Source organism: Limulus polyphemus, unplaced genomic scaffold, assembly GCF_000517525.1.
Source record: "Limulus polyphemus unplaced genomic scaffold, Limulus_polyphemus-2.1.2 Scaffold146, whole genome shotgun sequence".
NCBI classification, from domain to species: Eukaryota; Metazoa; Arthropoda; class Merostomata; order Xiphosura; family Limulidae; genus Limulus; species Limulus polyphemus.
In genome coordinates, this window is record NW_013665756.1 from 674,968 (window position 1) to 702,058 (window position 27,091).

The 27,091-nt window shown below is 30.9% G+C and overlaps 1 protein-coding gene across 5 annotated transcripts in view; it reads left to right on the forward strand.

Moving 5' to 3' along the window:
- The window catches only part of LOC106475421 (DNA topoisomerase 2-alpha-like), a 114,630-nt gene that overhangs the window by 52,417 nt on the left and 35,122 nt on the right, over positions 1-27,091 (forward strand). For all 5 annotated transcript variants that reach the window (XR_002609299.1, XM_013936108.2, XM_022380624.1 and 2 more), the window contains exons 15-24: positions 6,561-6,670; positions 9,166-9,258; positions 10,065-10,179; positions 12,714-12,835; positions 15,268-15,416; positions 16,240-16,471; positions 20,987-21,186; positions 23,863-23,998; positions 24,673-24,868; positions 25,828-25,931. Coding sequence is in view for 4 of the 5 variants with exons in the window: in XM_013936108.2 (XP_013791562.1) it covers positions 6,561-6,670; positions 9,166-9,258; positions 10,065-10,179; positions 12,714-12,835; positions 15,268-15,416; positions 16,240-16,471; positions 20,987-21,186; positions 23,863-23,998; positions 24,673-24,868; positions 25,828-25,931 (1,457 nt within the window). In the remaining variant the exon portion in view is untranslated. The remainder of the gene's footprint in view (positions 1-6,560; positions 6,671-9,165; positions 9,259-10,064; positions 10,180-12,713; positions 12,836-15,267; positions 15,417-16,239; positions 16,472-20,986; positions 21,187-23,862; positions 23,999-24,672; positions 24,869-25,827; positions 25,932-27,091) is intronic.

The following is a 27,091-nucleotide window of genomic DNA, read 5'->3' on the forward strand; positions in this document are numbered from 1 at the left end:
TAGTCAGTCAATATTTTTGATTCACAACTTACTATTACGACTACAATGGTTACCTATGATACCAGTGTTCAACAGCCTGTGACAATGGCAGTAGGTGTGGCACTATTGGTGGAGGATGTGTTGACTGTAGTTCATCAGGAGATGGCTTCTTTTATGAGGACTGAGGGATCTCTCAATCTATGAGCAATTCTGAGGAAAATGGTTGAGGATCCTCCTCCTGCCAGGGGCCAGTGGAGTTCCTCCCGGTGCCACTGGTCTGGACTGGAGTTGACCTTCCGATTATGGTCCAATGCTCCCTAGCCACTCTATACACATTCTTCTTCCTTTTGGATTTGGGGTGGATCGCTTGTTCCACTCTTTGATTGCAACACAACACCAGTAGGCTCTTCTTGGATGAAGAGTATACCTGATTCAGATGTGGTGTGGTCTCCCACAGGTGTGTTTCCTCTACATAGAGGTGGCACACTCATTGGGTGCTCTTCAGGTGATTTTTACACTGGTTCTTCCACCTGCTTAATGTGGGATTCTAGCTGTAACTGTGAGAAGAGGTAAGTAATCATATCAGAAATTAATATTTTCCTACACAGAAATTATATTTCTGATAAATACTTACCTCCACTTACACTTTCCACTTCCGGTGTTGTTTTTCATGCCTAATCTCAAAGTGAAGATTAGGTTCAACTACAGAGAGGGAGGGTATGTTGTACTCCTATTGGTGGAAGGTTGTCACATGTTTAAATGCAGCTGAACCACATGATATACACTTGTAATTAGGTGGAGATTCAAGGCTAGTGGCAAGTGAAAATTTGCACACTAGAAGACAATCAAATCGAGAGTAACTGTAACAAGAGATAAGTATCTATTGGAAATATACTTTCAGTGTAAGACAATATAACGTTTATAATTCAAAGTTTTAATTTCAAAGGGAAATATTTAGATAAATTATCCATTCTCATTTCTCTGCATCACGTGGAGCATCTGCAATATCCAACTTGCAATTTTTAAATTTTGTTTTCTGCTGTTATACGATCTTTTGAGTGTCCCATAAATTACACATTTGTGCTATAGATATTGGCAAGTCACAATATAAATTTTTAGCTTCCAAGCATCTTGCTTTACTGGGATATATATATATAAAGTAAAACCCACATGCCACACCCCTCCTATCTCATCTTTAAATAAATGTCAGTAATTTTCTCAAATATTTACTATTGGATTATTTATAACAATAGAAAGAGTAGATTTTTCTTTACAAAATTTATTAGGAGGCTGGTTGCTTTTGGCACTCATGAGTAGATATTTGGTCTCAGTTTCATTAATTATGTTTTTCTGCTCCAAACAGGAAAGTTAATTTATTAACTTTAGTTAAGAAAGCCAGCAAAACTATAAGTTGTTTAAGGATATTCAGTTCTAGTGCCTGATGTGTGTTTTGCATTCTAAAATCTATATGAGAAAGCTCAAAGAGATTTTAAATGAAGAAGTAATTTGGTAGAGAAAGTGAGGCTTAGCTCAAATATGGTTTGCAGTTGCAAAGATCATGTGGGTCACATTCTTCACTTCCAGTGTTTATGACCCATGACTGATTACCTTCTGCTGTGTTTATTGTTTTGGATGGGAGGATTAGTGCTCAAGTACATACTAAGTATAACAATGAAACCATAGGTTTGCAGGAAATAGATATGATAAGATTAACAGTTGAAATTTTTGAAGAAGAACATGAAACAAGGGAAGAAGAAAAGAAAAAGGTACTTTTCATTTTATTTCATATTTTTCAAATTTTCATTTCACTGTACGTTGATTGTGATTTTGCTACAGCTGGTGTTAGCATACACAAAACAGTGGGTAGAATATACAGTTTTGCCAAAAAACTTGATATTTATTTAGGAGGTTTTAGAGGTTATGCAAACGTATTATGAAAGCTGTTGAATAAATGTATTTTTATTTTTAACATGACATTCACCTTACATTCAGATTTATCAGAGTTTGAGTCAGACTGATTCAGTAAATTCACAGACAGATATTTAGTAAAAATACTTCAATAGAAATTCAGATTTTTTTTTCATACAACACTTTTCACATGAAGATCCATATTGTAAATTGAAAAATTATAATAGACACTAATTCTCCAATATGTCATCAGTCAAATGGACTGACCCTATGCACATAGAGTTAACTCAGAAAAACGTGACTTATAGTACAGAATAGTTGGAACATTGCAATATTGATTATATACCAAAGTACAAAGGCAGTTTTTGATTCGTGTTCTTGTTTTACGATAAATATTTAGTGTATATTGATAAAAAAAAAATTGATGATGTCAGAAAGACAAGCGTTTTTCTGACATCATGAATGTATCACCATGCAAGAAACATGAACACAATTCATGTAACTATACTCTTTTATTACCTAACATGGGCATTTTAGGTGATTCATTACTCAAGTACCTACATGAACACTTAACTTTTATTAATGGACATCAGTTCCTTTCAAAATTCATCAGTGGAGCAAAAATAAATGACTGCATAGCTATAACCACTTCTCTTCCTGAATCTGTCCAATTTCTGGTAATTCACTTTGGCACTAAAGACCTGAAACAATCTGATAAGACTACTGAAGAACTTGAAAACACAATAACACATATCTTCAGCCTCAGACCACACATTAAACTGGCTGTCTGTAGTATAATCTATAGACATGTGAACATACACGTTTCCTCTGATTGCCACACACAAAACAGCACAATAATTAAACAACTCAACAATAAAATTCAGCATTTTAATGAGTTAACCAAACGCATGTGCAGACTTAACCCCCTATTTGCCTTCATTAACTACACAAGCCTAATACTATTCACTAATTTTCTCACACGAGATGGACTTCACCTTAACTTTTTTATTTTTACCTTGGCCTCAAACTTCAAATACTGTATTTCCCATAGCATTCTCCTATTCTTGTATTCCTCATCTAAGTTTTAATCATCTCTTATTTCTGATTCTAATAGTTTTTCTACTCTTCCCTGTCAAAATTTTACATTTCTCCCTATCTCCGAAGCTACCAACATCTCACACAATAATATCTCTATCACTCATTCTACCGAACTAAAAACTCATTCACTCTCGCACATTGATCCTCCAAGTTCTTCTTTAGGTTCTGCTAGGGGACTAAACATAAATCACACTTCCCTAAGAAGCAATACTCGTTTTTTTTATGCTTCTGCTCTTCGTTCTTCTTTACTCTCAAACACTTCCACTCCCTATCTCCAAAACTACACCAAATCAATATTAGTGTACCACAATACAATCTTTACCAGTCGATCTGTCTCTTGTAGAATTACCTTCATTAGAACACAGTAGTTCTTCATCTGTTAGCATCAACTCTCATAATGACCAGCAATGCACTGTTTATACTTCGTCAATGTGTGATACACACTCTGAAGAAGACAGCTACTTCTCTCTTCCTTCCCATAAACTTCCCCACCCTCTATTTCACAATTACAGTGATGTCCTCACACCAATATCTGTCAACACTCAACCTGAACCAAGTGGCAAATTACTCAACTACAGCAGAAAACAACTATTTCAGAAACTTAGAAAACTCGCTGAGAAATCAAAAGACATTATCAACATGCCAAGTCACTAGTGTATAACATAAAAAACCGAAACATACCTCAATCTCTTTCATTAAAAGCACCAATCACAATAAGAGCATATGATCCTTGAAAACACCTACTTATAACTCATAAATATCACAAAATCTTCTTTGAAAATTCTGTTGATATTCTAGATAAAGAAACTTCCCACTATTATCATCTGTACAATCCTTTACTGGAAGAAAAAGAAGAACTATAAAAATTTTACAAATAGAACTGATACATTCCTTTTTAAAAAGAACAACAAAGCACCTACCAGTAACACCAATTCACGAATCCTCTTGTTTATCATAAAGAAACAACCATAGCACCCAGCAATCTACCAGAAACTATCAAAATCCCTTTAGCTCACAATGAACAGCTTAACAAAATTTTTAAAAACACTTCACACTCTAATACACATAAGCCTTCTCATACTAACAAATCTGTTGAAAATAACTGTGACCTCATAAATCATACAGGTAATGATGAAGACTCCCCACATATCTCTAACATTGTTAATCTTTCAGATATAACTCTCTCTGAAGCAGAACTCAGTCTTCTTAGTAAACGTCTCAATTTTCGCTTAAATAACAGCTATGTTAATGAGCCCGAACTTCTTTCTGATCTTCATCAATTCTCTAGAAAACTAAGACTTCAAAAATATTTTCACAACAAACTCCACCCTACTGATAATCAACATACACCAAACTTTAAAGAAAAGTCTTTATGGACATCTCCACCAAACAGAGAACCATATTTAGGAAGTTGTAATAAGTCTCTCAACATAGGCTCAGTTAATCTAACCGACCATGTGACCTCTTTGTACTCATTTAAAGTCTTTGTAGATTTAATACTTCTAACTTTCAATAGAGTGTGTATATCTTCACACAATTTGTCTTTCAGTTAATATTATGTCTTTCACTTTTAGCGAAGTATTTTTAATAAAATAAAATAAAGATTTGTCCATGAATATATTGAGTATTTGTTTTGAATAGTCCGTGTGCAAAGTAATTTTCGTGTTAAAATTAAAAATACTCTTCCTCATTTCAGAGATCGCAAGTTTCCTTTTTTTTAATTCCTAAATCCTCCTAAATGCATTTCAAACGTTTTATATCAGTAAAACTTTATAGTTTCTTTGTTATTTTCTCTACCCTATCTCAAAACGGAATCGTAACCACCAAAAAAAAAAAATCAAAGTAAATCTAAATTACCTTTTTTCTTTGCAGAATGACTTCAAATTGTAACATGAAACTACATTCATTTATCCTAAGTTCTAAGTTCATAACAGTATACATCTATTTATAATTAAATTTTATTGCCCTTTGAACTGTGTCTAACTATCTGCGCCATTATAAGTTGTAAATCACTCAGGGAATGTGCAGCTCACGTTACACTAATGGACACACTGTTTCTGCTCGTGAAACATTTTTATTATAATATTATTATTATTTATTTACCTAATCTAATCTTAACTAACATGAAAAACAAGAAATATAATACTTAACCAATCTTCTTTTTTCTTGCTATCGATTGTCGAAGAGAGTTAACCCTAATTATTTTATACTAATGATAGTAATGCACTTAATAATTTTTATTTAATTAAATAATGCACCAAAGAATATAGAGTAATAACATGCAAAAAGTAGACAAATTCCTTTACCACTCAAAAGTATTCTGGCTTTCTAACTATGCAACAAGAGTCGTTACAAATTCATCCAAGCTAGTTGTTAAGTTTCTCATGGGAATGATGTTGGTACTCTGAGTGAAATTGACATTTAACTATTCAGAGCATAATTTTATACAATATGTCATTTGATAGATGGAAAAATTTACTTTCTATTAGTAATAGTAATATATGTATAATTAAATGTAAGTGAGAACCATTAATGAATTCTGAAAGAGAGGATGTGACAGGTAGGCATGGCAAGAGGGGTTTGATTTTCTATTCGATAGCTCTGTAACCAAACAAAATTGAAGACTATAAAAATTATGGTTTGTCTGACCAATGACAATTTTATAGAGAGTAATTTAAATTTAATTTCATACTTTTTCAAGGGGGTGGTGGATAAAATAGGGAAGATGACATGCTAAGAGAAAATGCATCACATGCATCCACTAGGGGGAAATTCAGGATTTTTTTTTTTAATATTTCCTTGTAGAATTAAGAACTTAAAACTTATATACTATTAAAATATGAATTATTAGCTAAGATTTTATGCTATTCTAGTTGGTATAACATAAACAAAAAATAGTTTAATATAATTTTAAATATAAGACACTAAAACCTTGTGTCATGTGCAGTAAAGGATACCCATGGTGATAGTGTTAACAAGAGTCCTTTTTGTGATAGATATGGCAAATTTACATATGTTAACATATTGTTACATATATTTCTTTTGTTATACTCATATCTTCCTTTGATTTCTCATAGCTTGTAAATAAATTAACCATGACAGGTGCAAGCTGATAAGGTTCATGTGTAATCTAATACATAACTTGTAATTTGACAGTAAAACTAGATAATAACATATTTTTAGGAGCCTCATATAATATTTAAGATACTCTCTAATACTGAGAAAACAGTTCTTAATTTAAAAAAACAATTCTATCAAAGTTTGAGTAATGTAGAATGTTAAGCAACAAATTTTAAGATTGTAAGTACTTTAGTTGATGTTAAAATAAAACACTACTATGTTAAAAAAACCACATCCACTCAATAGTATACAAGATTTAGTGGTAGTATTAATTATTCCTGATGTTCAATTATGTTTATTTAGGATGCTACTTGTTGTTAATTTATGAAATTAAACCCTTATAAATGTATTTCAACCTGTTTGTAAGTTCAAATTTGTGTGTTTTATTTTTTGTGATGGAAGCATAAACATTCACTTAAATATCAGAATATTTTACCTGTGAACCTCTTTCACAGGTCTTGGTACCAGCACAGCAAAGGAAGCCAGAGAATATTTTGCTGACATGGCACGGCATCGAATCAAGTTTAAGTATGAAGGTTCTGATGATGATAGTGCTATCCAGCTGGTAGGTGCAGACATTTTGCAAGAACTGTTACTTATGAAATGGGAAGAGAAGACGATAGAATGTTATCAGAAATCTTACTTTCTCGTGCTATTAGAGTGAAGATAATAGGGATCTCAGTGAATTGCACAAAACCCTAATAGAAAGTTTGGGCAAAAAGCACCTTAAACATTTAAGATTCAATTCAAACAACACTTTAAAACCCTTACTATTGACTGCTAAGGCTTTACACATATAAAATTGCACAAAAAATGCATGCATGTAGATAAGTAATAATACCCAGGTGCAAACCTTCAGGGTCCGCTTTTGGGTGTATATGTGTTATAGAAAAAAATGTGCCCACCATAGCTCCAAGAGGAATGAACCTAGACACCTGAAATTTTGCACCCATACTGTGTGTGCATCTCTTTATGTTAAAAACCACATAGAAAAGAATTGTGACCGCCATAGCTCCAAGAGGAAAGAGATTAGATACCTGAGATTTTGCACCTATACTAAGTGGATCCTGAGGGTGTGCACTTGAGTATTATTGCTTATCTTATCCAAGTGCGTGCATTGGTACATCTTTTTAATGAGGTAAGCTAGTCCTTATATTACAAATAGAAATCACAGACAGACACACACCTGTGTGTTAGTGCACGTGCATGTCTGTGTATGTGTGATTGCCATAGCTCCAAGAGGAAAGAACCTAGAAACCTGAACTTTTGTACCCATACTAAGTGGACCCTGGAGATTTGCACCTGGGTATTATTACATATACTTCTTGTGCAGATCATTTTATGTGAAAAACCACATAGAAAAAAATGTTCCTCCATAGCTACAAGAAGAAAGAACCTAAAAACCTGAAATTGTGCACCCATAATAAGTGGACCCTGAGCATGTGCACCTGGGTATTATTACTTATATTATCCACATGCAGGTGCATTATTTTAATAAGGCAAGCTAGCAAAAAACCACATACAAAAGAAATGGTTCCTTATATAACAACATCTAATATATAGAAAAGCCAGTGTGTTCCAACAATGGCTTTTATGTTGGAATGCACTGTTAGCAACAAAAGTATAACCTAATATTGTTGTTAGTCTGTGTACTGAAAGTATAAAATGAAATGTATAAACTACGAAACTGGAAAATTATTTGTTGATATTTTTGTTTAAAGTCTCCATTGATTAAAGAGGTTTGTTTTTTGTTAAAAATGTTGGTAATATAACAGAAAATACTTTAATTCAGAAACGATTTAAGTTTAAGATCAAATGTATGGTGGCATCTATAATTATGCATAACATAGTCACCTAGAATATATATCAACCTAATAACTCGAGCAAAAATGTTAAACGTATGTACAACAAATTCTTTATGCTATAGATATTATAGACATATCATAAACACTATATATAATTCTCTTCTTCTTGTCAAAAGTTCACTTAGACCTATTCAATTGCTTTAGAATTCCAGTTGACAAGCAGAACTATTTTTCTCTATTTCTGTCGCACTAGTATTCTATGTATAATTCACTTCTAATTATAGCGTGAGTTACCACAGTCGTATACTGCTCTTCCAGTAATCGTCTGGTCCTCGTATGTTAGCTATTGTCTGTTCCTTTTATCAAAGTGCACTTGGGCTGGTTCAATTACTTTAGAACTCGCTTTGACGGATTATGCTATACTTATCTATTTTAAAACTGATAGTTTTTCTCTAACATATTAATAATTAGGCCTATATTAAACGTTAGGCCTTTCACTCCTATGGCAGTTAACTTTACATTTAACTTTTCTTTGGCCGAACTTCTACTTCCCATGACTACTTTCTCATCTGCTCTGTTTGTCTGCTGTTTCCAGTTGTCTCACTATTTATATATTTATCACTTGATCATCTGCTCACCTTCTAGAAATCTCTATATCCTTGATATCAATAAATGTTACACATCGTTCGATAGTCTCAACATTAAGGAATTATAAACACAATGTACAATGTTTACAGAGTTACGTAACTAAACTTGTCATAACATTTACTTTAAAATAATTGCTTTTAATTCCCTTGTTATGAAAAATTAAACAATCATGAAATATTCACTCACAAAATAAATAAATTAATACCTACACAAACCAGTATTTTTATATCATGACAGCTAGTAAACACAAGTTAGTGTGTGTGTATGGTCTCTGCTTGACTAGTGATTTTTAAACTTTTGTAACAGTTCAAAGATAGATGTTTAATATCTTTGTACATTATGGTTAGTAGGTGGGTCAATCATAAAATGGACTTGACTACCCGCAGAAAGTTGTTGTTGAAAATTATGTTTTGATACACTTTCATGGATGTTCTTCAGTTCATGGTGATTCAAAACATCATCTTCAACAAAGAAATCTTAAAGGAGGTTGTTCATTATAAATCCAATTTACCAAAAGTTTCATGTTTTTAGTGTATTTATTTACAGAAGCAATAAATGATAGACACAGCATTTTATCTTTTTGATAGCTTATTTTCCATTCCTTCAGGCTTTCAGTAAGAAGATGGTTGAACAGAGAAAGGAATGGCTTACCAATGGAATGGAAGAAAGGAAACACCGTCGGGAGTTGGGGCTGCCTGAGGTATGAATTGTTTAATTATGATAGTTTTTAGTGTTATCCTGAACTTTTCTTCAATTAGCTAAGTATAATTTGTATAAAAAGTAAAATATTAATAGACATCCCAGTTAAGTTAGATCTTTATCAATTTATTTTTTATGTTAGTTTAATAAGAAACTAAATCTGAAATTTATGAAGTTATTCCTTTGAAGAATTCATGAGCTAAAGTAAAAAAGAACATATAATAATATGCCAACCGTAGTATATCTGTCATATCCAGTCTGTGAGTCATCTACAAATGAGAATAAGGATAAGGATTAATAATACAGTGTTAATTATTATTAAGGGAATTTTACTTTACTCATCATTCAAAACATATGGCAAACCAGCAAGTATAGTCTTACTGTTCCTGGAGCAAGTCATGCAACCACAGTGTCAATGGGAGAAGGCTACATAAGTATTTCAAAAGAACCTATGAGTGAAAATATAAAAAAATGTCTAACAATATGTAAACCACACTAAATCTGTTATATCCGATGCTAAAAAGGCCTTTTGGCCAAGACCTGTGTTTATCTGTCAAAATAAACACATGAAAACTAACAAGTAAATATATGTTTTATGTTTCTATGCAGGAGAAAAAACATTATCAGTGTTTAAGTAAGCAAAGGAATTGAAGAGTTTTTTTGTTTTAGTGCTTCTGTATTAACTTTTTATTTTCAAAACTTTCAAATTTGGAAAAGTAATTCAGAGTAACTGTTTAACTTTATAGTGATGTTAATAATAAAGTAAGTTAAAATGATGATACAAGTGTTTCATTTGTTTCTTACTAGTTGTATGTTTATGGAAAAGCTACAAGCCACTTAACGTTCAATGACTTCATCAACAAAGAGCTTATTTTGTTTAGTAACATGGACAATGAACGATCTATTCCTTCCCTTGTTGATGGTAAGTTTTTAATAGGAATAGTTTACAAAAAACATTTTATTTAATATTAAAAGTATTTTTTGTACACCAGTAAATTATTCTTTCAGTGATCTTTTCAAAGCAGCTGTAATGAATAATATGCAGCTAACTTAAACTTTGTATATAAATGATGATTAATAACCCAGGCCTGCATACTTAAACTTCATAAAAGTTGTTTTGATTTTAATAACAGATCTTCTATAATACAACTATGCAGATTTCAAAAATAATATTCATTTTTTTCTGTCATGTAAGGGTTTTTTACAAATTGGGAAGAAAAAAAAACTCTTAATTAGATCAAATTATTATTTCATTTACCACAATGAGCATTTTCTATTATCATGTTTGTTAACAAAAATACAAACAAACAAGCATCCTCATTGATCCTGAATTTTGTGTGAAATCTACGTCTTTTAGTCTCAAAAATACATGTTGTGGTCTTTCTTTTTTATATATTGCATCTGGTTTCAATGACTAGCAGTAATCAGCCATCATGCTAATGTTCCACCTTCCCTGATGCCTCCTCTCCATTACCTTGATGTTGTGATGAAACCTTTCCCCTTGTTCTTCTCTGATGGCACCATGAACTGTCAAGATCATATTACAACTCAACTCTATGAATTTATCGAGCATGTTATTGACAATATTTTCGTAATTTGGGTCCTTGTTTTCCTAAACATTTGTCAACAACATCTTTAAAGGCAATCCACGCTTCTTTTTCAACTTTCCTCGTTGTCCTTTCGCTCTGTTCATCCGAAGTTAACTTCCTAATCAAAGGCCCAACAAAAATCTCTTCTTTAAGTTTTGCTTCTGAAAGAGCTGGGAATTGCCCACATAGATACTTGAAACAGTTGCTATTATTGTCTAAGGCCATTACAAATTGCTTCATCAAACTCAGTTTCATGTGAAGTGGAGGTAACAGGACTTTCTTTGTGTCAACCAAACTTTCATGTTCAATGTATTTCTATCCTGGTATCAGGCTGACTCTGCATGGCCATTGGTTCCTTATCCAGTGCTAAATTTGTGCTCTGCTATCCCATTCACACAAAAAACTTGGAAACTTTGTATAACCAGATTGTTGACCCAACAACATACAAAGGACTTTTAAGTCTCCACAAAGTAGCCAACCATGTTCTTTTATTTGACCTTATTAAGAAGAAGTTTGAGATTTTTGTACATTTCCTTCAAGTGAACTGAATGAGCAATAGGAACAGATGCATATATGTTACCATTGTGAAGGTGAACACCTTTTAGACTTCTTTTGAAATCAATGAACACTTGGTTCATAGACTGCAGCTCCTAGCATTGATATAAATTCAACAATATTGTTGCAATAAACCAGTGAACCTTCTTGCAAATGTATGGTATATACTCTTTCTTACAATTTCTGTACCAGTAAAATGATGTCCCTGGAGAAAGTAAGTTCTCAGCCCAAATTCTGGACCCAAAATCTCTGAAGAATCCTTTGGAAGACCCAGATCTCTCACCAAATCATTAAGTTCACCTTGTGTGAAAAGTTGTGGTTCACCAGATGTTTCAGGTTGAAAGCAATCCCTATCATCATTTCTAATGACATAAAATTCAGAATCAGATGAAACTGTATCAAGAGTCTATTGTGGAGTGGGTACAGATACTTCAGGTCCATGAGCAACAGGCATTATAGCAGATTGAAGGTTTGGATTTGAAATTTCCTTTTTATTTCGAGTGTTGTAGTCTTGCACTTTACATGAGCAAAAATAGCAATCATCTCTGTGGTTTCTAGGCTCACGTCAGACCATTGGAATTACAAAAAGCAAAGACTCTTATCTTTAGTCCATGATTTGTCTTTGTCCTCAAGTTTTATTCCAAAATACATGTAATACGCTTTTTTGTAATGTTTTGACTTTGTTTCTTTACAACAAACTTACCACAAATATAACAGAATATGTTGGGTCATTTACACAACATCTTGTTGCCTTAGCAATGAATAAATAATATTGAAAATAAAAAATAATATCAGAGTGCATGCACAAACATATTAGCAGTGTTTCTCGTGGGTTCTAAAATGATCGATAACACTCTCATGTTGCGATTAGACTAGAGAAATCTATAGCCAGTGGTTGTCAACATTTTAAGCATGATTAAATGTGACCCGATTTCAATGAAAATGATTCACTTATGTAAAAAGTACATATGACATTTTGTGACAAATCTGTACATGATGGGAAAATATGGATATCATTTTTGGATTCAGCGTACAGGAATTACTGTTGAATATGTAAGAATTTCAAGACAATAAAACCCTCCCAACTATGCTATCTATCAGCACAATACAGATGCAGGACATTTCTCTCTCTAACTTTAAAAATCTTTCAACAGCCAAACATGATACTGAACTTCTTAGAAACATTATACATTAAAACTCTCCTTCAGTCGTCAAATAATATACACTCTTCAAGCACAATGGTTGGGTTTTGAAAGGAAAGATATGTATGTGTGTGAGATATTCATATTCATTCACCTTATTTCTCATATAGGTTTGAAACCAGGACAGAGGAAGGTGATTTTCACTTGCTTCAAAAGGAATGATAAACGTGAAATTAAAGTTGCTCAATTCGCAGGATCTGTGGCAGAGCTTTCTGCTTATCATCATGGAGAGGTGAATTATCCTAACTTCTGTTTCTGCAGTTAGGAAATTTAATATACATATATTTATCATTACATTTCATTTTATTATGTAGGAAATTTACAATGAATTTATTAAGTTAGGAAATTTAATATATATATTTATAGTTACATTTCATTATAATTTAAAAAATTAAATTAAATTAAACAGTGTTTAATAAAAAGGACCTGTAGGTCAAAAATAAAAGTAGTCGGTTTGGTAAAAAATGTTTGAATAATAGAATTAATTCCGGCAATTATGAGTAGTTTTTAAATACTTGAAGTACTACCTGTTATCTCACATTTGTTAATTTTTTCATTTTGTACTTCTTGAGATGATCTTACCAAACACAAAAGGAAGATGATATATTTTTGTTTCACAACTATTAAACATGCAGCAATTTATTCCTTGTATTATGTAACATGAGATCATTTGTACAAGAATGACTTAATCTGAATATTTAACTAAGTGTTAGAGATAACAATTTTGCAAGAAATCGTGTATAGTTATTAGAGTAGCAAAATGTCACAGAATAACTTCCTTGGTGAATTTTAAAACCAAAATAGTCCAGATTTTTACATAAATCTGTATCTTATAGTGCTGTACTTTTAACTTTTTTCCATACAGGGTTGGCTGATGTGACCAACACTGTAACCCCAAAGTAACCATCAAAGTTCCTGTACTATAACTTTTAATATGTTTTGTGTATCTTTACATAACTTGACAAGCTTTCAGTAAATATTAGAAGTCTTTTGTACACAAAAAATCAGATTTTAATTAAGTATTTTTACTAAATATTTGCACATGAAAATATGAAGTCAGAGTGTTAGCTGCTCCTAGTGCAAAGTGATTTTCATGTTAAGATTAAAAATGCTTCATCTGAAAAAGCCCATATTTTATTTACATAACTTCTAAAGTCTTTTAGATGAATACCAAACTTTTTTTGTTAAGTGCAAGTATATTTTATCTGTTATTTACTCTACCTGAACTCTATATAGACTCAGTCGATTTAACCGACCTTAGGACTGCCATAAGAAATTATGAAATAAATCTGAGTTACCTTTTTTCTTTTTAGAATCACTGCTGTTGTAACAGAAAACAACAATTGTTTATCCTGAGTAATTTAAGGCTTGTAACAATCTACATCTGCTTATGCTTAATTTGATTGTTTTATTGCCCCTTGAACCATGTCTAACTAATAATCCCACCACACAATTTGTAAATCACTCAGCTTACATGTTATCTTATTAAATGACATAATGCAAGAGCTGCTCATGAGAATACCTCATGAAGAATTTTTATTAATATTATCTTTCATTATTTAACCTAATATGTTTCTAATTTTTACATTTTAATTTATAATGATAAATAAAAAAATATACATGGAAAAACAAGAAACATAGTACTTATGTTTGATCTTTTGTTGTTTTTGTTGTTTTTTTTTCTTACTGTCAATTGCCTATGAAATTTAAGCCTACGTTTTTGTAATGATTGTACTATACCAGTACATTAAATGATTTTTATTTACTTAAATAATGCACTTAAAAATGCAGAATAATAACATACCTAAAGCAAACAATGCCCTATAACTATTATAATTTAACTGGCTTTCTAACGATGACATAAGAGTCATAAATTATTTCCCAAAATACCTCTATCTGAACACCATGAGATAAACTGTCAAAGGGAAGATGAAATTGCCAACACTCTGTATTGAAAACAATATAGTATTGTATATCATTTGATACATTAAAATTTTGCCTTTCTATTGGTTATAAGTGATACAGTATAAAAAGTAGGAGAGAATTATTGGCAATTTATGAAAGAGAGGATGTAACAGATAGGTGTGGCAAGTTGTTCTGATTTTCTAGTTTATGATTCCATAAACGAATAAGATTGAAGGCTATAAAAATTAGACTTTGCCTTAGTAATATCTATATTATAATGAATAACTCATGTTAAATTCTATACTTCAGGGAGTGGTAATAAATAAATTAGAAAAAGGAGAAGAACTAGAGAACAAATATCATGATTCTCACAATAGGAGTGATTGAGAATTTTTAAAATATTTCCTTATAAAATTGAGAACTTAAAACTTTTATAATATTAAAATTTGATATAATAACTATGTTTTATGCCAAGTTTATTCGTATACATTGATAATATAGTAGTTTAATTAAATTTTGAATGTAACTCTATAAAGGTCATGACACATGTACTTTGACATATCTTTTGCAAGAGAATTAAAGGATGTAATCTTTATTCTTGTAACAACTACCCAATAACTTTTTGCGATTACACTTTTCACAGTTGGTTAATTAAAGCTGTTAAAAATCCTGGTTGAAAGTCAATTTTGTTACCTGTCATTACATAAATTGGAATTTTTTGGTATTTGTATAGTATTGAAACTTCTTTTATTATTTCAGAACTCTCTAATGGCAACCATTATCAACTTGGCACAAAACTTTGTTGGTAGCAACAACATCAACTTGTTGCAACCCATTGGACAGTTTGGCACTCGACTGCAGGGTGGAAAGGATTCTGCCAGCCCTCGATACATTTTTACGATGCTCAGGTGAATAACATTTGGAAAACTACATAATAAAGATCCTCTGTATTTTACGTTTATGAATAATAAAATTGTGTAGAGTGACATCTTGTAGCAGTAAGGTTTGATAGATACCAACTGTTCAGTATTAAGATCCTCCTCAAGTTCATTGTATAGCTTCCAAAATATATGGGTAAAAGTATTTCTATATGTATTAAAGTTTTTCATGGTGAGAAAACATTTAATATTTTGAACCAAGATCGATGAAAATGTAAAAAACAAAAAATACATTCATATTTGACGTATTAGGTGGTATTTTATATACCTTGTTTTTCTACCATTTATCCCCGAACATTTGTTTTTTATAAAAAGTTAGTATAATTTTTTTCTCTCATTTTTAATCTTATCCTTCCTAACTTATCAAGCAGAATAAAAATCATACTTTTAACCTGTCACTATTTACTAGCTATGCAGCTAAATTTTGATTTTTTTATGATATAAATATTAACATTTTTCCTTATAACCATTCAATGATTGTAATCATTGTAAAGAGAAGTGAAACTGTTAGTGTTTGGATGAAAGCAAAATATAATTTTTTGTCAATTGTTAAGGTGTTGTAAGTTTATTTTCATTTTATTACTGTTAATTATTTTCATACTACAAAATGCAAATGACTGACAAGATTGTTTATCCTGGTGAAAACATAAAAGTGTGTTTGCTTTTTTCATTGAAAATAATATTTTTTGTAAAACTTTAGTTCTTACAAATCTTACGTGAATTTGATTAAGGTTTAGTATACAAATGGTATTTACTGTGATGCTACTTATTTATTTATTATTTTTTTTTGCAGTCCTTTGGCAAAGCACATTTTTTCTTCTCTTGATGAGCCTCTTTTGAATCATCTCTATGAAGACAACCAGAAGATTGAACCTGAGTTTTATGTTCCCATAATCCCTATGATCTTGGTGAATGGAGCAGAAGGTATTGGAACAGGATGGAGCACTAAGATCCCAAACTATAATCCCAGAGAAATAGTAGAGAATCTCCGTAGAATGATTGTTGGAGAGGAACCAAAACTCATGGTATGTGCTGAGTTATATGAACTTGGATGTATGTTTCTGTAATACAATAATTGGAAGAAATCATGGACAGTGTATAGTAGGGCATATAAAATGATATATTTTAATGGTTAATTGCATTTCTTTTAAAGCATTCTAGTATTTGAGATTGTGCAAGATCTAGTGGGCATAAAGGGAAATGAATATGAATTGCTTCATGGTGAAAACATAGACATTTTGGTTCTGTATAGAATTTATGGTATATACTATGTGTACATCTCTATATGGAACTTTGAAGGTTAAATAATTAAGATTATACTATACATTAGTGTCTTGAATAGCATCTCTATCTTGATGTATAGATTTAGTACTACTTGCTATTTTTCCTGTTGACAAAAGTATATGAAAGCTATTGAACACAGTAAATACAAAACCTATTATTAGAGTTTAAAGAAATCAACTTCACATTAGCAAATGCAAGAGGCATCTGTTACTTAACTTTAGAAGTACTGATGGATTTTTAAACACATTTATCCAAGCTATTTTTGTACTGAATTTCTTGCCAATTACTGTTACCTCTTAAAAACATGAGCCACACAAAATGAATGTAAATAAATACTGCCTTTATTGAAATTAATCCCACTAATTATTGCTTTGGGTTTCCTGATGTATTTTTTAACACATTTATCTAAACTGATTTTACACCAAATTGTTTGTCTGTCCATTAATGTTATCTCCAGTAACATATGAGGAGCACAATAAAAATGTCAAAGAATACTGTAAATAAATAATGACCTATATCTCCAGAATGTATCTATTAGCTCTATATTTCACCATTACAGTTTTTTTTAAGAGCCATCATTATCCTGATAAAGCTGTTATAGCGAAATATTGAGCTAATAAAGATACATTTTGTAGGTATGGGTAGTTATTTTATTTACCTTGATAGAAATGTCTCATAATAAACTACATTTTGCATTAAAGAAAGTTCAGAATACTGTCTTAATCCTATTAATTATTGCTGTGAGTTTACTAAAAGAGGAGTGATTTCACCTGTTTCGTTGGTCAGTTCTTTATAGTGAGTGTTCTGAAAAGCAAAAACTTAAAATTACTCTATGTGATGGAATATGTGGACTCCAATCTGTAATGAATGGTACGTAAACAAATCAGATATTTAAAGGTTAATAGATATTTGTTTAAATAGTAATTGCTAGGCTATTCTTTGACTAACATCTTATATACCAGTGTCAAAACTATACTCTGTTTTCTAGCTTGTCAAGAAAATAGTAACCACTATTGAATGTGACACAAAATAAACAAACTATGTTCTAATGTTGTAATACACAAAATAAAATTTGTTATAGCAGTGAGTCAAGTGTGGCCTAGTAATTGGCATGCCAGGCTGTGAATCCAAGGGTCCTCAGTTTGTGTCCCATTGCCACAAAATTGCTCTCCTCTCCGTGGGGTCATAGGTGCATTATAAGAATGATGGGCAACTCACACTGTTTAATTACAGTAGTTGTTGAGTAACTGTGTCCTCTCTGTTTTATCAATTCAAAATTAAGGATTGTCACAGGTAGCCGTTGTGTAGCTCTGTACAGATATCCAAAAAACAACCAACCAATAGCCATTTCAGATCCTTCATATTTTGTGAGCTTCACCAAGAGGCATTCCATTTAATCCTATATGTGCCAGAATTTGGTATTTTGCCCGTTTTTTTTTAAGTTTTTTTTTATTAATAAGCATAACTTATAAACATCACTGCATATCTAACACAGACATTTTAAATACATGAAAATATCTATGATACCCTATTGAAACATAAATCTGATATTGTTGGTCAATAATACAATACAGAATATAATATAATCAAAACTGATATTTGAAAAGTTATTGTGCATGCCATGCATAATGGCTAAACTGGTAATGAGTGTTGATACTTATACCATAAGTAGGCCTAGTGATATGTATAATATGCCACCTTGTTGAAATGAATGGTGCAATAGAAAGTCATTTAAGGTATTCAAACTTGTGTAAAAAGATATTTTTTATCTCATGCTATCTTATACATAAAATATACTTATGATCTACATATAATAATATATCTTACTTAATAATATATCATAACTTACCTTTTGACCAATGGCAAAGTACAGTTCCAATGTTCATTGTTGGACTCTAGTTTCAGAACTAATTGTATATAAAAAATTAAATGCCAAGACAGTTGCTTCAGTAGAATAAATAAACATGTAGGGAAATTCATTAAGTATCTTTCCATGGCTTGTAAACAACAGACATAACAGCAAAAACTCCCGTACAATCTACAAACGTATCCAGTCAACTTGAAGTGTTATAACAACTTTTACATTCTTGTATACCTGTGTAAGGAAGGAAGCACTGTAAAAAAATAATCCAAGGTTTCAGATGATATATTTATGATTTGGACAACTTTAGAATCAAGAAAGTTATAACATGAAACATGCAGATAGTGCAATTTTGAAGTGCTTGATGTCACTAACTTCAAAAATTCACTGTTTTTAAATTATTTTAACTCAAAATAAGCTTCAGAGCTGTTATATATCTATGCATTCTTGGTTTTGTTTCATCTATTGACAAGTTTTCTCTACACAGGTGAAAAATATAATGATTTCCACCATCTGAATATAAATTTTATCAGGAATCCCAAAACTGACAATTAAGACTAGAGTTTCTTTTTTTTTCTAATTATTTAAATTATTTCATTCATTTGACATTATAATCACCACATGAATTAAGGATATACTTTGGGCCCTCGTGTTATGATTATGTTTTGTGGAGATACTGTTACAATATTAGGCTATTACAGTGTTTGTTGATAATGGTTAAGTGTTATTTAAATGTATGTGAAGTTTTCAGTGTACATATACATACATATGTGGATGCACACAATACACATACAATTTTCTCTGTTTGTACATGTACACAGATTTCTCTTTGTTTTAATCTATGTACATATGTAAATACATGCAGTATAACAAAATTTTTCTTTCTGTACATGTATACATATATGTACACAAGTTTTCTGTCTATACGTATAATGCTTGGAAACGACTTGAATGGGTAATGAAGAAAAGCTTTAATATAAGATTAACATAACAACAAATATACAAGGTTTTGTCATCATCAGGTACAAGTAGTTTACACTAACACAGATATATATATATATATAGAGTATTGAACAAAGAAGTCACATGACCGGATACTGTTACAAGACTTAGAAGAGGTATCTTGGCACCCTTGGGTTGTTTTGTTCACTTAAGATGGATTCCTTAAATTTTTCTTTTGTTTATGTTTGGTTCTTTGTTTAAAATTACTGTATTTTTAATAGATATACTATGGTTTTTTGAGTTGCAATGGTGGAAAACATGGGACGGTTTTTTATTGTGTTCTATGAATCTGGTTTCCAATTTTCTTCCCGTTTCTCCAATGTAGAATTCTGGGTAGTTATTGCATGTTATTTTGTAAATGATGTTGGTATTGTGTGATTCTAAATAATTTTTGTTTAATAACAATTTTGATTTAGGGCCAGGTTTTTGAGAGAATTTGACGTTGACAGTAATATTGCATTTAATGGCTAGTTTTGTCCAAGTGTGGGTAATTCTTGAGCTGGTTTCAGGAACAGAAGATAAACTGCAGTGTAATATTCTGTTGTTGGATTTGTTAGTATCAATTTTGTTCCTGAGTTGAGTTTAGTTGTGGGGAAATTTATTGGTGTGAATGAAGGAATGCTTTACGTGGTTGATTTCTTCATTTATGTAGTCATTTGAACAGAGTCTTGTGGCTGTGTTTATGAGGTTCTTAAGTGTATTGATTTTTTTGTGTGGTGTCATGAGCAGAATTCCAGGGGATTATACGTATATATATGTGTGTGTGGATAAATGCATTATATATACAATTTTCTGTGTTTGTCTGTAGAAGTAAGTACATGTAGATACATAGAATACATGTACAATTTTCTCTCTGTAAATACTTATGTACTTTATAGAAAACAACAGTTTATCAAGTTATTTTCAGTGAACGGTGTAATATGCTGGTATTTCAACATTTGTTTTAGCAAAGCTTATTGTCATGAGGAATGTGAGGTAGTTCGTTGTGTACAGTTTTAATTTCTTTGTATGTGGAGAACTGATTATCTTTTAGTAGCATTTGGATAAGTTTTTGTATGTGGAGAACTGATTATCTTCTAGTAGCATTTGGATAAGTTTTTGTATGTGGAGAACTGATTATCTTCTAGTAGCATTTGGATAAGTTTTTAATCCAAATGCTACTAGAAGATAATCAATTCTCCACATAACGTTTTTGTATGAGGAGAACTGATTATCTTCTTGTAGCATTTGGATAAGTTTTTGTGTCAACATATATACAGCAGTAGTTTTAGTGAGAATTCGATATTAAAATATTGTTGCATACATAAAGATTTTGTTGACTATTTTCTCTGTGTCTCATTGTGAAAAGGAAAACAAGTTTATATGAAGAATTTTTGTATTTTCTCCTGAACAGAAACCATGGTTCAAAAATTTCCGTGGCTCAATAGAACAGTTAGACAGCCAGCGTTTTGTAATAAGTGGTGAGGTAGCTATCTTGGGAACAAACAAGTTGGAGATAACAGAGTTACCAGTTCGTACGTGGACTCAGTCTTACAAAGAACAAGTTCTGGAGCCAATGGTTCACGGTACAGAGAAGACAAAGCCCATAATAATGTATGTAGAAATAAATTACTGAACTGTTGGTAAATTGAATTTATAATGGACAACATGCTGGATGGTTACTTTCATCATTGGAGAAATGTTTTGATACATACATGGCTCTTCTTCATTTGTTGTTTAATCAAGACTTGATAAAACTTATGTACTTTATGGATTGAAATCTTCAAACACATTGTCCATTGTAAATCGATTTTAATAACTGTTCTACTTGCTAATCATGACCTTCAAAGAATTTAACTTTCCTGGCTGATAATGTGAAAGAGAAAAACTTATGTTTTCATTTACATTCTAAATTGTATTTGTTTCACATGTTGTAATAATGTAATAATAAATCTGTGGGCCACTTATTTAAAGCACTGTTCTCAGAATGAGTTAGCTTTACATGGAATTCAGTAAATCAAAACCTGATCTTTATATTGGTTATCAAGTGTTAGAGAGAATTATTAACACTAGCAGAAATACCCACCCTCCGGGCAGGTATAACTGCTTGTTCCTGTGGAAAGCTGTTGGGCCTGCGGCCTTTTCTGGAATTGTCTGACAGTTCTACAACAAAAAATTTACATTCAATAATGTTCACCATAGGATAAATAGGATTTATTGAAATTTTAGTTTAGAAATGAGCTATAATCACAGCATTACATGACAGAATAGATTTTATTGAAGTATTTCTTTGTAGATGCAGTTATCAATGAACGTGCCTTGCTTTTCTTTTTGTAACACGCATTAGTTTTCACTAAAAAAAAACAAATAATTTTTTAAGTTTGTTTTTTGATTGTTTTATATTTGAAACTTACTCCTTTTTTGTAATTTTTATTAGTTAAATCTGAAACTTACTCCTTTTTTGTAAATTTTATTAGTTAAATCTGTAACTTACTCCTTTTTTGTAAATTTTGTTAGTTAAATCTGAAACTTACTCCTTATTGTTTGTAATTTTTATTGCTTAAATCTGAAACTTACTCCTTTTGGTTTGTAATCTTTATTAGTTAAATCTGAAACATTTAATTTTTTTGGAAATTTCAATTGTATTATTTATTGCTCAACTATAAAAATACTACCTAGTTATAAAAGCGTTACCCAGTTATGATTGGTGATGATCAGTGCTGTAGTTTCTGAGATCCAGGTTTTGGACGTATACATCAGAAGCTCCATTATAATAAGATTTTGTGAAAGATAGGATTTATATCTTTGTACAAAAAAAATTGGGGGCTATGAGATAAGGCTATGCATTAGTAATATCAACACTATAAATGTATAATTTATTATAAATTCAGGACATCATATTGGGGTAATTAGAAAATTGAAAATGGGCATTTCAGAGTAAAGAAGTGTCACATGATACAGACAAGTGAAGATTTTTATTTAAATATTTCCTTTTGAAATTAAGAAATTGAAACTTACACAATACTAAAATTTGATTTATTTATTAACTGTTTTTATGTCAACTTTATTGACTGGTAGTAAATTAGTTTAGATTTTGAATGTAACTAAAAAAATCATGATATACAATTGGACATAATCGTGTCCAAAGGGTTAATATTTGACTGCCTTTGTACTATCTTTTCTTTGTAAACAAAAAAAAATAGCTGCTGTAGATGGCATTAAGAAAAGATTTACTGCTGCTGAATGGCTGGGATTGACCAGCTATGGCAGGCTTCTATGTTTCCTCTTATGATTTGTATATGTAATAGGTCTCTTTACATGTTTCAAAGTAATTTTATATATCTGTATTTATGGCAACTACTTTGCATGTGTTGACAAGATAAGTAACAAATATCACTGACTGTTTAATAAACTGTACTGATTGTTAAGAATTTTACATGTCTGTTATTAACATATGACATGCTTTTTACAAATTATGTATTCTTTTTTTATTGTATTGCTAAGTTTAAGATTACCTCATGTTAAGTTAGGCCTTGGAGACTTATCCTAAAACCACAAAGAAAATTAATATGTTTATAAAAATTGTAGAGACAAATATTTTTATATTCTTTTGATAAGCTAGTGTTAAGGTATGAAGACAGATATGTGATGATATCATTAAACATAAACTTAAAGATAATGACAAAAGCTGGGGCAATGAGATTTTGACACTCCATGGTTAACTAGTACAATTAAATGGCATACCAATTTGCTAATAATTATCTGTTCATATCAAATATATTTAAATCAAGCTTTCTGCTTTCAAGTAAGCTATAAAAAACTAATTTTAAAAGTTAGATTGAGTATTTAAACTTAAATAAAATAAATTACAAAAACTAGTATTTTCAAAAACTATTACTCTGCTCTTATTTGTTCCTGTCAAAGTCACAGAGAAAAATATATCTTGAAACCTATCATAATTGATTACAAAAGCCAAACTGAAATGTTTGTCTTTTATATAATAGTGCCATTTTTTATGGGCAAGATGAGTTTCTGTTACAGAACATTATACTGTTTACTAGCTATTTTGGCATCATTGGCATGTTTGATAGTTTTTTTTTGGCAAAATGTGTCAAGTTTTTTAGTACTCTTGTCCACAGATAATTAAAAAACTGCATGTTGTTGTTTAAATATTAACATCATTTTTAATTATCCAATAAATATGTACTATAGTCACATGTAATTAGAATTTATAGTTTCTACATTATAGAAGTTCCTCTAGTTCTTGAAAGTAGTGTTTCATCTGTTTAGAGATTACAAGGAGTATCACACTGACACCACTGTAAAGTTTCTGATAACGATAAATGAGGACAAACTTGCTGAACTTGAACACCAAGGTCTACACAAAGTCTTTAAGCTTCAGTCCACTGTAAATACAACATCAATGGTATGAAAGAGCTTTTATTTTTGTATTCATTCTTTCAGATATGTTAGTGCAATTATAAATTTAATCTTTCAAGCGTTAATGCCATTTTTAAAAAAAAAGGTAGTTTGAATTCATGTCTTGATTACTCCGAGGCTAGAAACCAGATTATTTTGTAGTTTAAAAGAATCTCATTAGCAGATAAGTGAAATAAAGTTGAGCAGCCAACACTTGATGTAGAATTCTTTTTTGATGAAATCTCTCATTTTTTTGATTTGGTATAATCATTGTACATGTAAATTTTAGAAAATGTTTTTTTTAGGGAGTAAAATTCAAAGGCTATATATTACTTAAAGGTTTCCTTTAGAATTTTGTATAAGGATGACCATCTTTTATTGAATTAACCTTGGGATGTGGGTTGAAGTAAGAAGTTTTTATCTTGAGTTATTGTTAAATGACGTAAACCTGGGATATGAGTTGAAGTAGAGAGCTCTTACACCCTAGTTTTAATAACATGTTACAGATACAGAGTGAAATTACTGATATTTTTAACTTACTACACACAGTGGTTTCATATAAGGGACCAAGGGTTACGGTGACTTCTCAAACTGTAAAATAATGTTATGTTTATGGAAAATTTAGGCAATAATTAGTACTAAATACAAAACTCATTTTCTCTGTTTTTCTGCACTGTATAGGTACTGTTTGATCATACCGGTGTTCTTAGGAAATACGAATCTCCTCAAGAGATTCTGACAGAGTTTTTTACTGTTCGACTTGAGTATTATGCAAAACGAAAGGCATACCTTGAGGGTATGTTTGGTGCAGAAACAAATAAGCTTGAAAATCAAGCTCGGTTCATCCTGGAGAAGATTGAAGGAAAAGTTGTTGTAGGTAAGTTGTGAAAAGAAAATCATGGATGCTGTGGTAAACTTGTCATACCATTGAATGGCTTACAGGGACTTGAAATTCATTGAAAATCTGGGATCTTTCTCTAAAAAATATATAAGAAGCTTAATATTGTATAATCTTATTTGATAAAGTAAGTGAGAAGAATAAATTACTAGCATCAATACTACATGCACTTCAAAACCTATATAAATTTAGGTTTGAAAGTTTTAACAATATTTTTTACAACACAAATTTGGGTAAAGATAGTTAGGGTTAGCAAATACTTAGGTTTAAAAATTGCACAATAATGTTCAATCATAAATCATCATCAGTTATATGCTCTTTAGACCACACCAAAAAAAACTTGTTTTTGTTTTATAATATGTGGCTACCTCCAATTGACACACCCTGAACTCTTAGATAATCCTCTAAGTAGAAGTTTTAATGACTTGTAAATTGTTTGTATGAAAAATGTGATTCTCAAGTATTAATTGAAAAAATTTGCTATGATTGTATAATGTATATTGTTACAGTCTTTGTTTTTTTCAACAATAATTTGTGTTTGTGTATATTTTGACTTTATTTCCAATGAATTACAACATACAGCTCGTGCACATGTTTAGAAATCAAGCTAAAACTAATGTGACTGTCAACAAAAATGTTCATCTGCCTAGAATAGTAACCCTATTTACCCCTGTTTCAAGCATTAAAGCTACAAAGCAAAATTAATGTAATTCAAAAATCCATTAGCTAAGCTTATTGTTGAGATAATCTGCACAAAATGGGGAATATTAAATATATTGAAACTTACTACAGTTCAGAAAAATGGCAAGAATTTGTTTAAGCTTAACTTTCTATACTGTATATCACTGGATCATTAATGACATAACTGTGACTAGATTGAGACACGTTCTGTGAATGGTAAAATTTTCAGTATTCACGAAAAAACTTTCTTTCTCAAGAAAACAAGAAAAAGGTAGACTTGATACGCACACTTGTGGAGCGTGGATATGACTCTGATCCTGTAAAAGCATGGAAGAAAGCTGCTTTGAAACAACAGTTAGAGGTACAGGTTATCACATATTTTAACAGTCATTTACAAAACTGTTTTTTTTCAAGCAATATATATATTGAAAATTGTATTGTCAGCATTTTCATTTTTACATCATTTTTATTGGAGTTGTTCATAGTAATAATTTATGTAACTTTTTTAAGTTTTAGTGTGACCATCCAAAGGTATTGCTAGCTCAATACTAATAAAATTAGGGCTCTAGTATGTTGTAATACCTAGTGTATCGGACTGTAGATCTAAGAGTCTCAAGTATGAGACATACTGCTGTCAAACACACTTTGCATTTTTAGCTTTTTGTGCATTATAAGAGTGATAGTCAATCTATTTGATTGATAGATACTTGAAGTAGTGAGTGCTACCAACTGATTGACTCCCATCTGATTTAGCTGAAAGTTTGCGTTAAATAATTGTTAAAGGTCAGTTTAGTGTTGGCCTGAATATAAATAATTTTTTTATGCAGCCTATTTTTATTTCACTCCAATTTCTAAGTTTATACTTATTTTGTGTTATTGGTTTTATGTGACTTTTTTGCAGTTAAATAAGTTTATTTTATTATTAATCCAATTGCTTGTTTTTATGTAAGAATAATTCTACATATTTTTGAAGTTCATATTACAATGATTTTTCCAAATGTTTTTAATTATTCTTTCTTGACTAAAGTAAAATTACTATACAGATACAAGTATTATGCAGTAAAATTTTCATTGAAACCAATAAATTCACAATAATGTACTGTTGCAGAAGTAACTTGCATTTTGCTAAAGCAAACAAAAAATTTGAACTCACTGCTTGACTAAAATGGTTCTAGAAAATCCATGTAGTGAGGCTTAGAACATTTGATCTAATATATATGCTAAAATGGTTCCAGTTCATTCTTGCAGTGAGGATTAAGACATTCAATCCTCATATCTTGGTTAAAATGGTAGTGAGACTTAAAACATTCAATACTCATAGCCAGGTTAAAATGGTCCTAGTTAACCCATGTATTGAGATTTTAGGAATTCAATCTTCAAATCTTGGTTAAAATAATTAAACCTGTATAGTGAGGCTTAAAACATTTGATTCTCATAGTTTGATTAAAATAGTTCTAGTAAATCCATGAAATGAGGTATAGGATATTCAATCCTCATAGCTTGGTTAAAATGATTAAACCT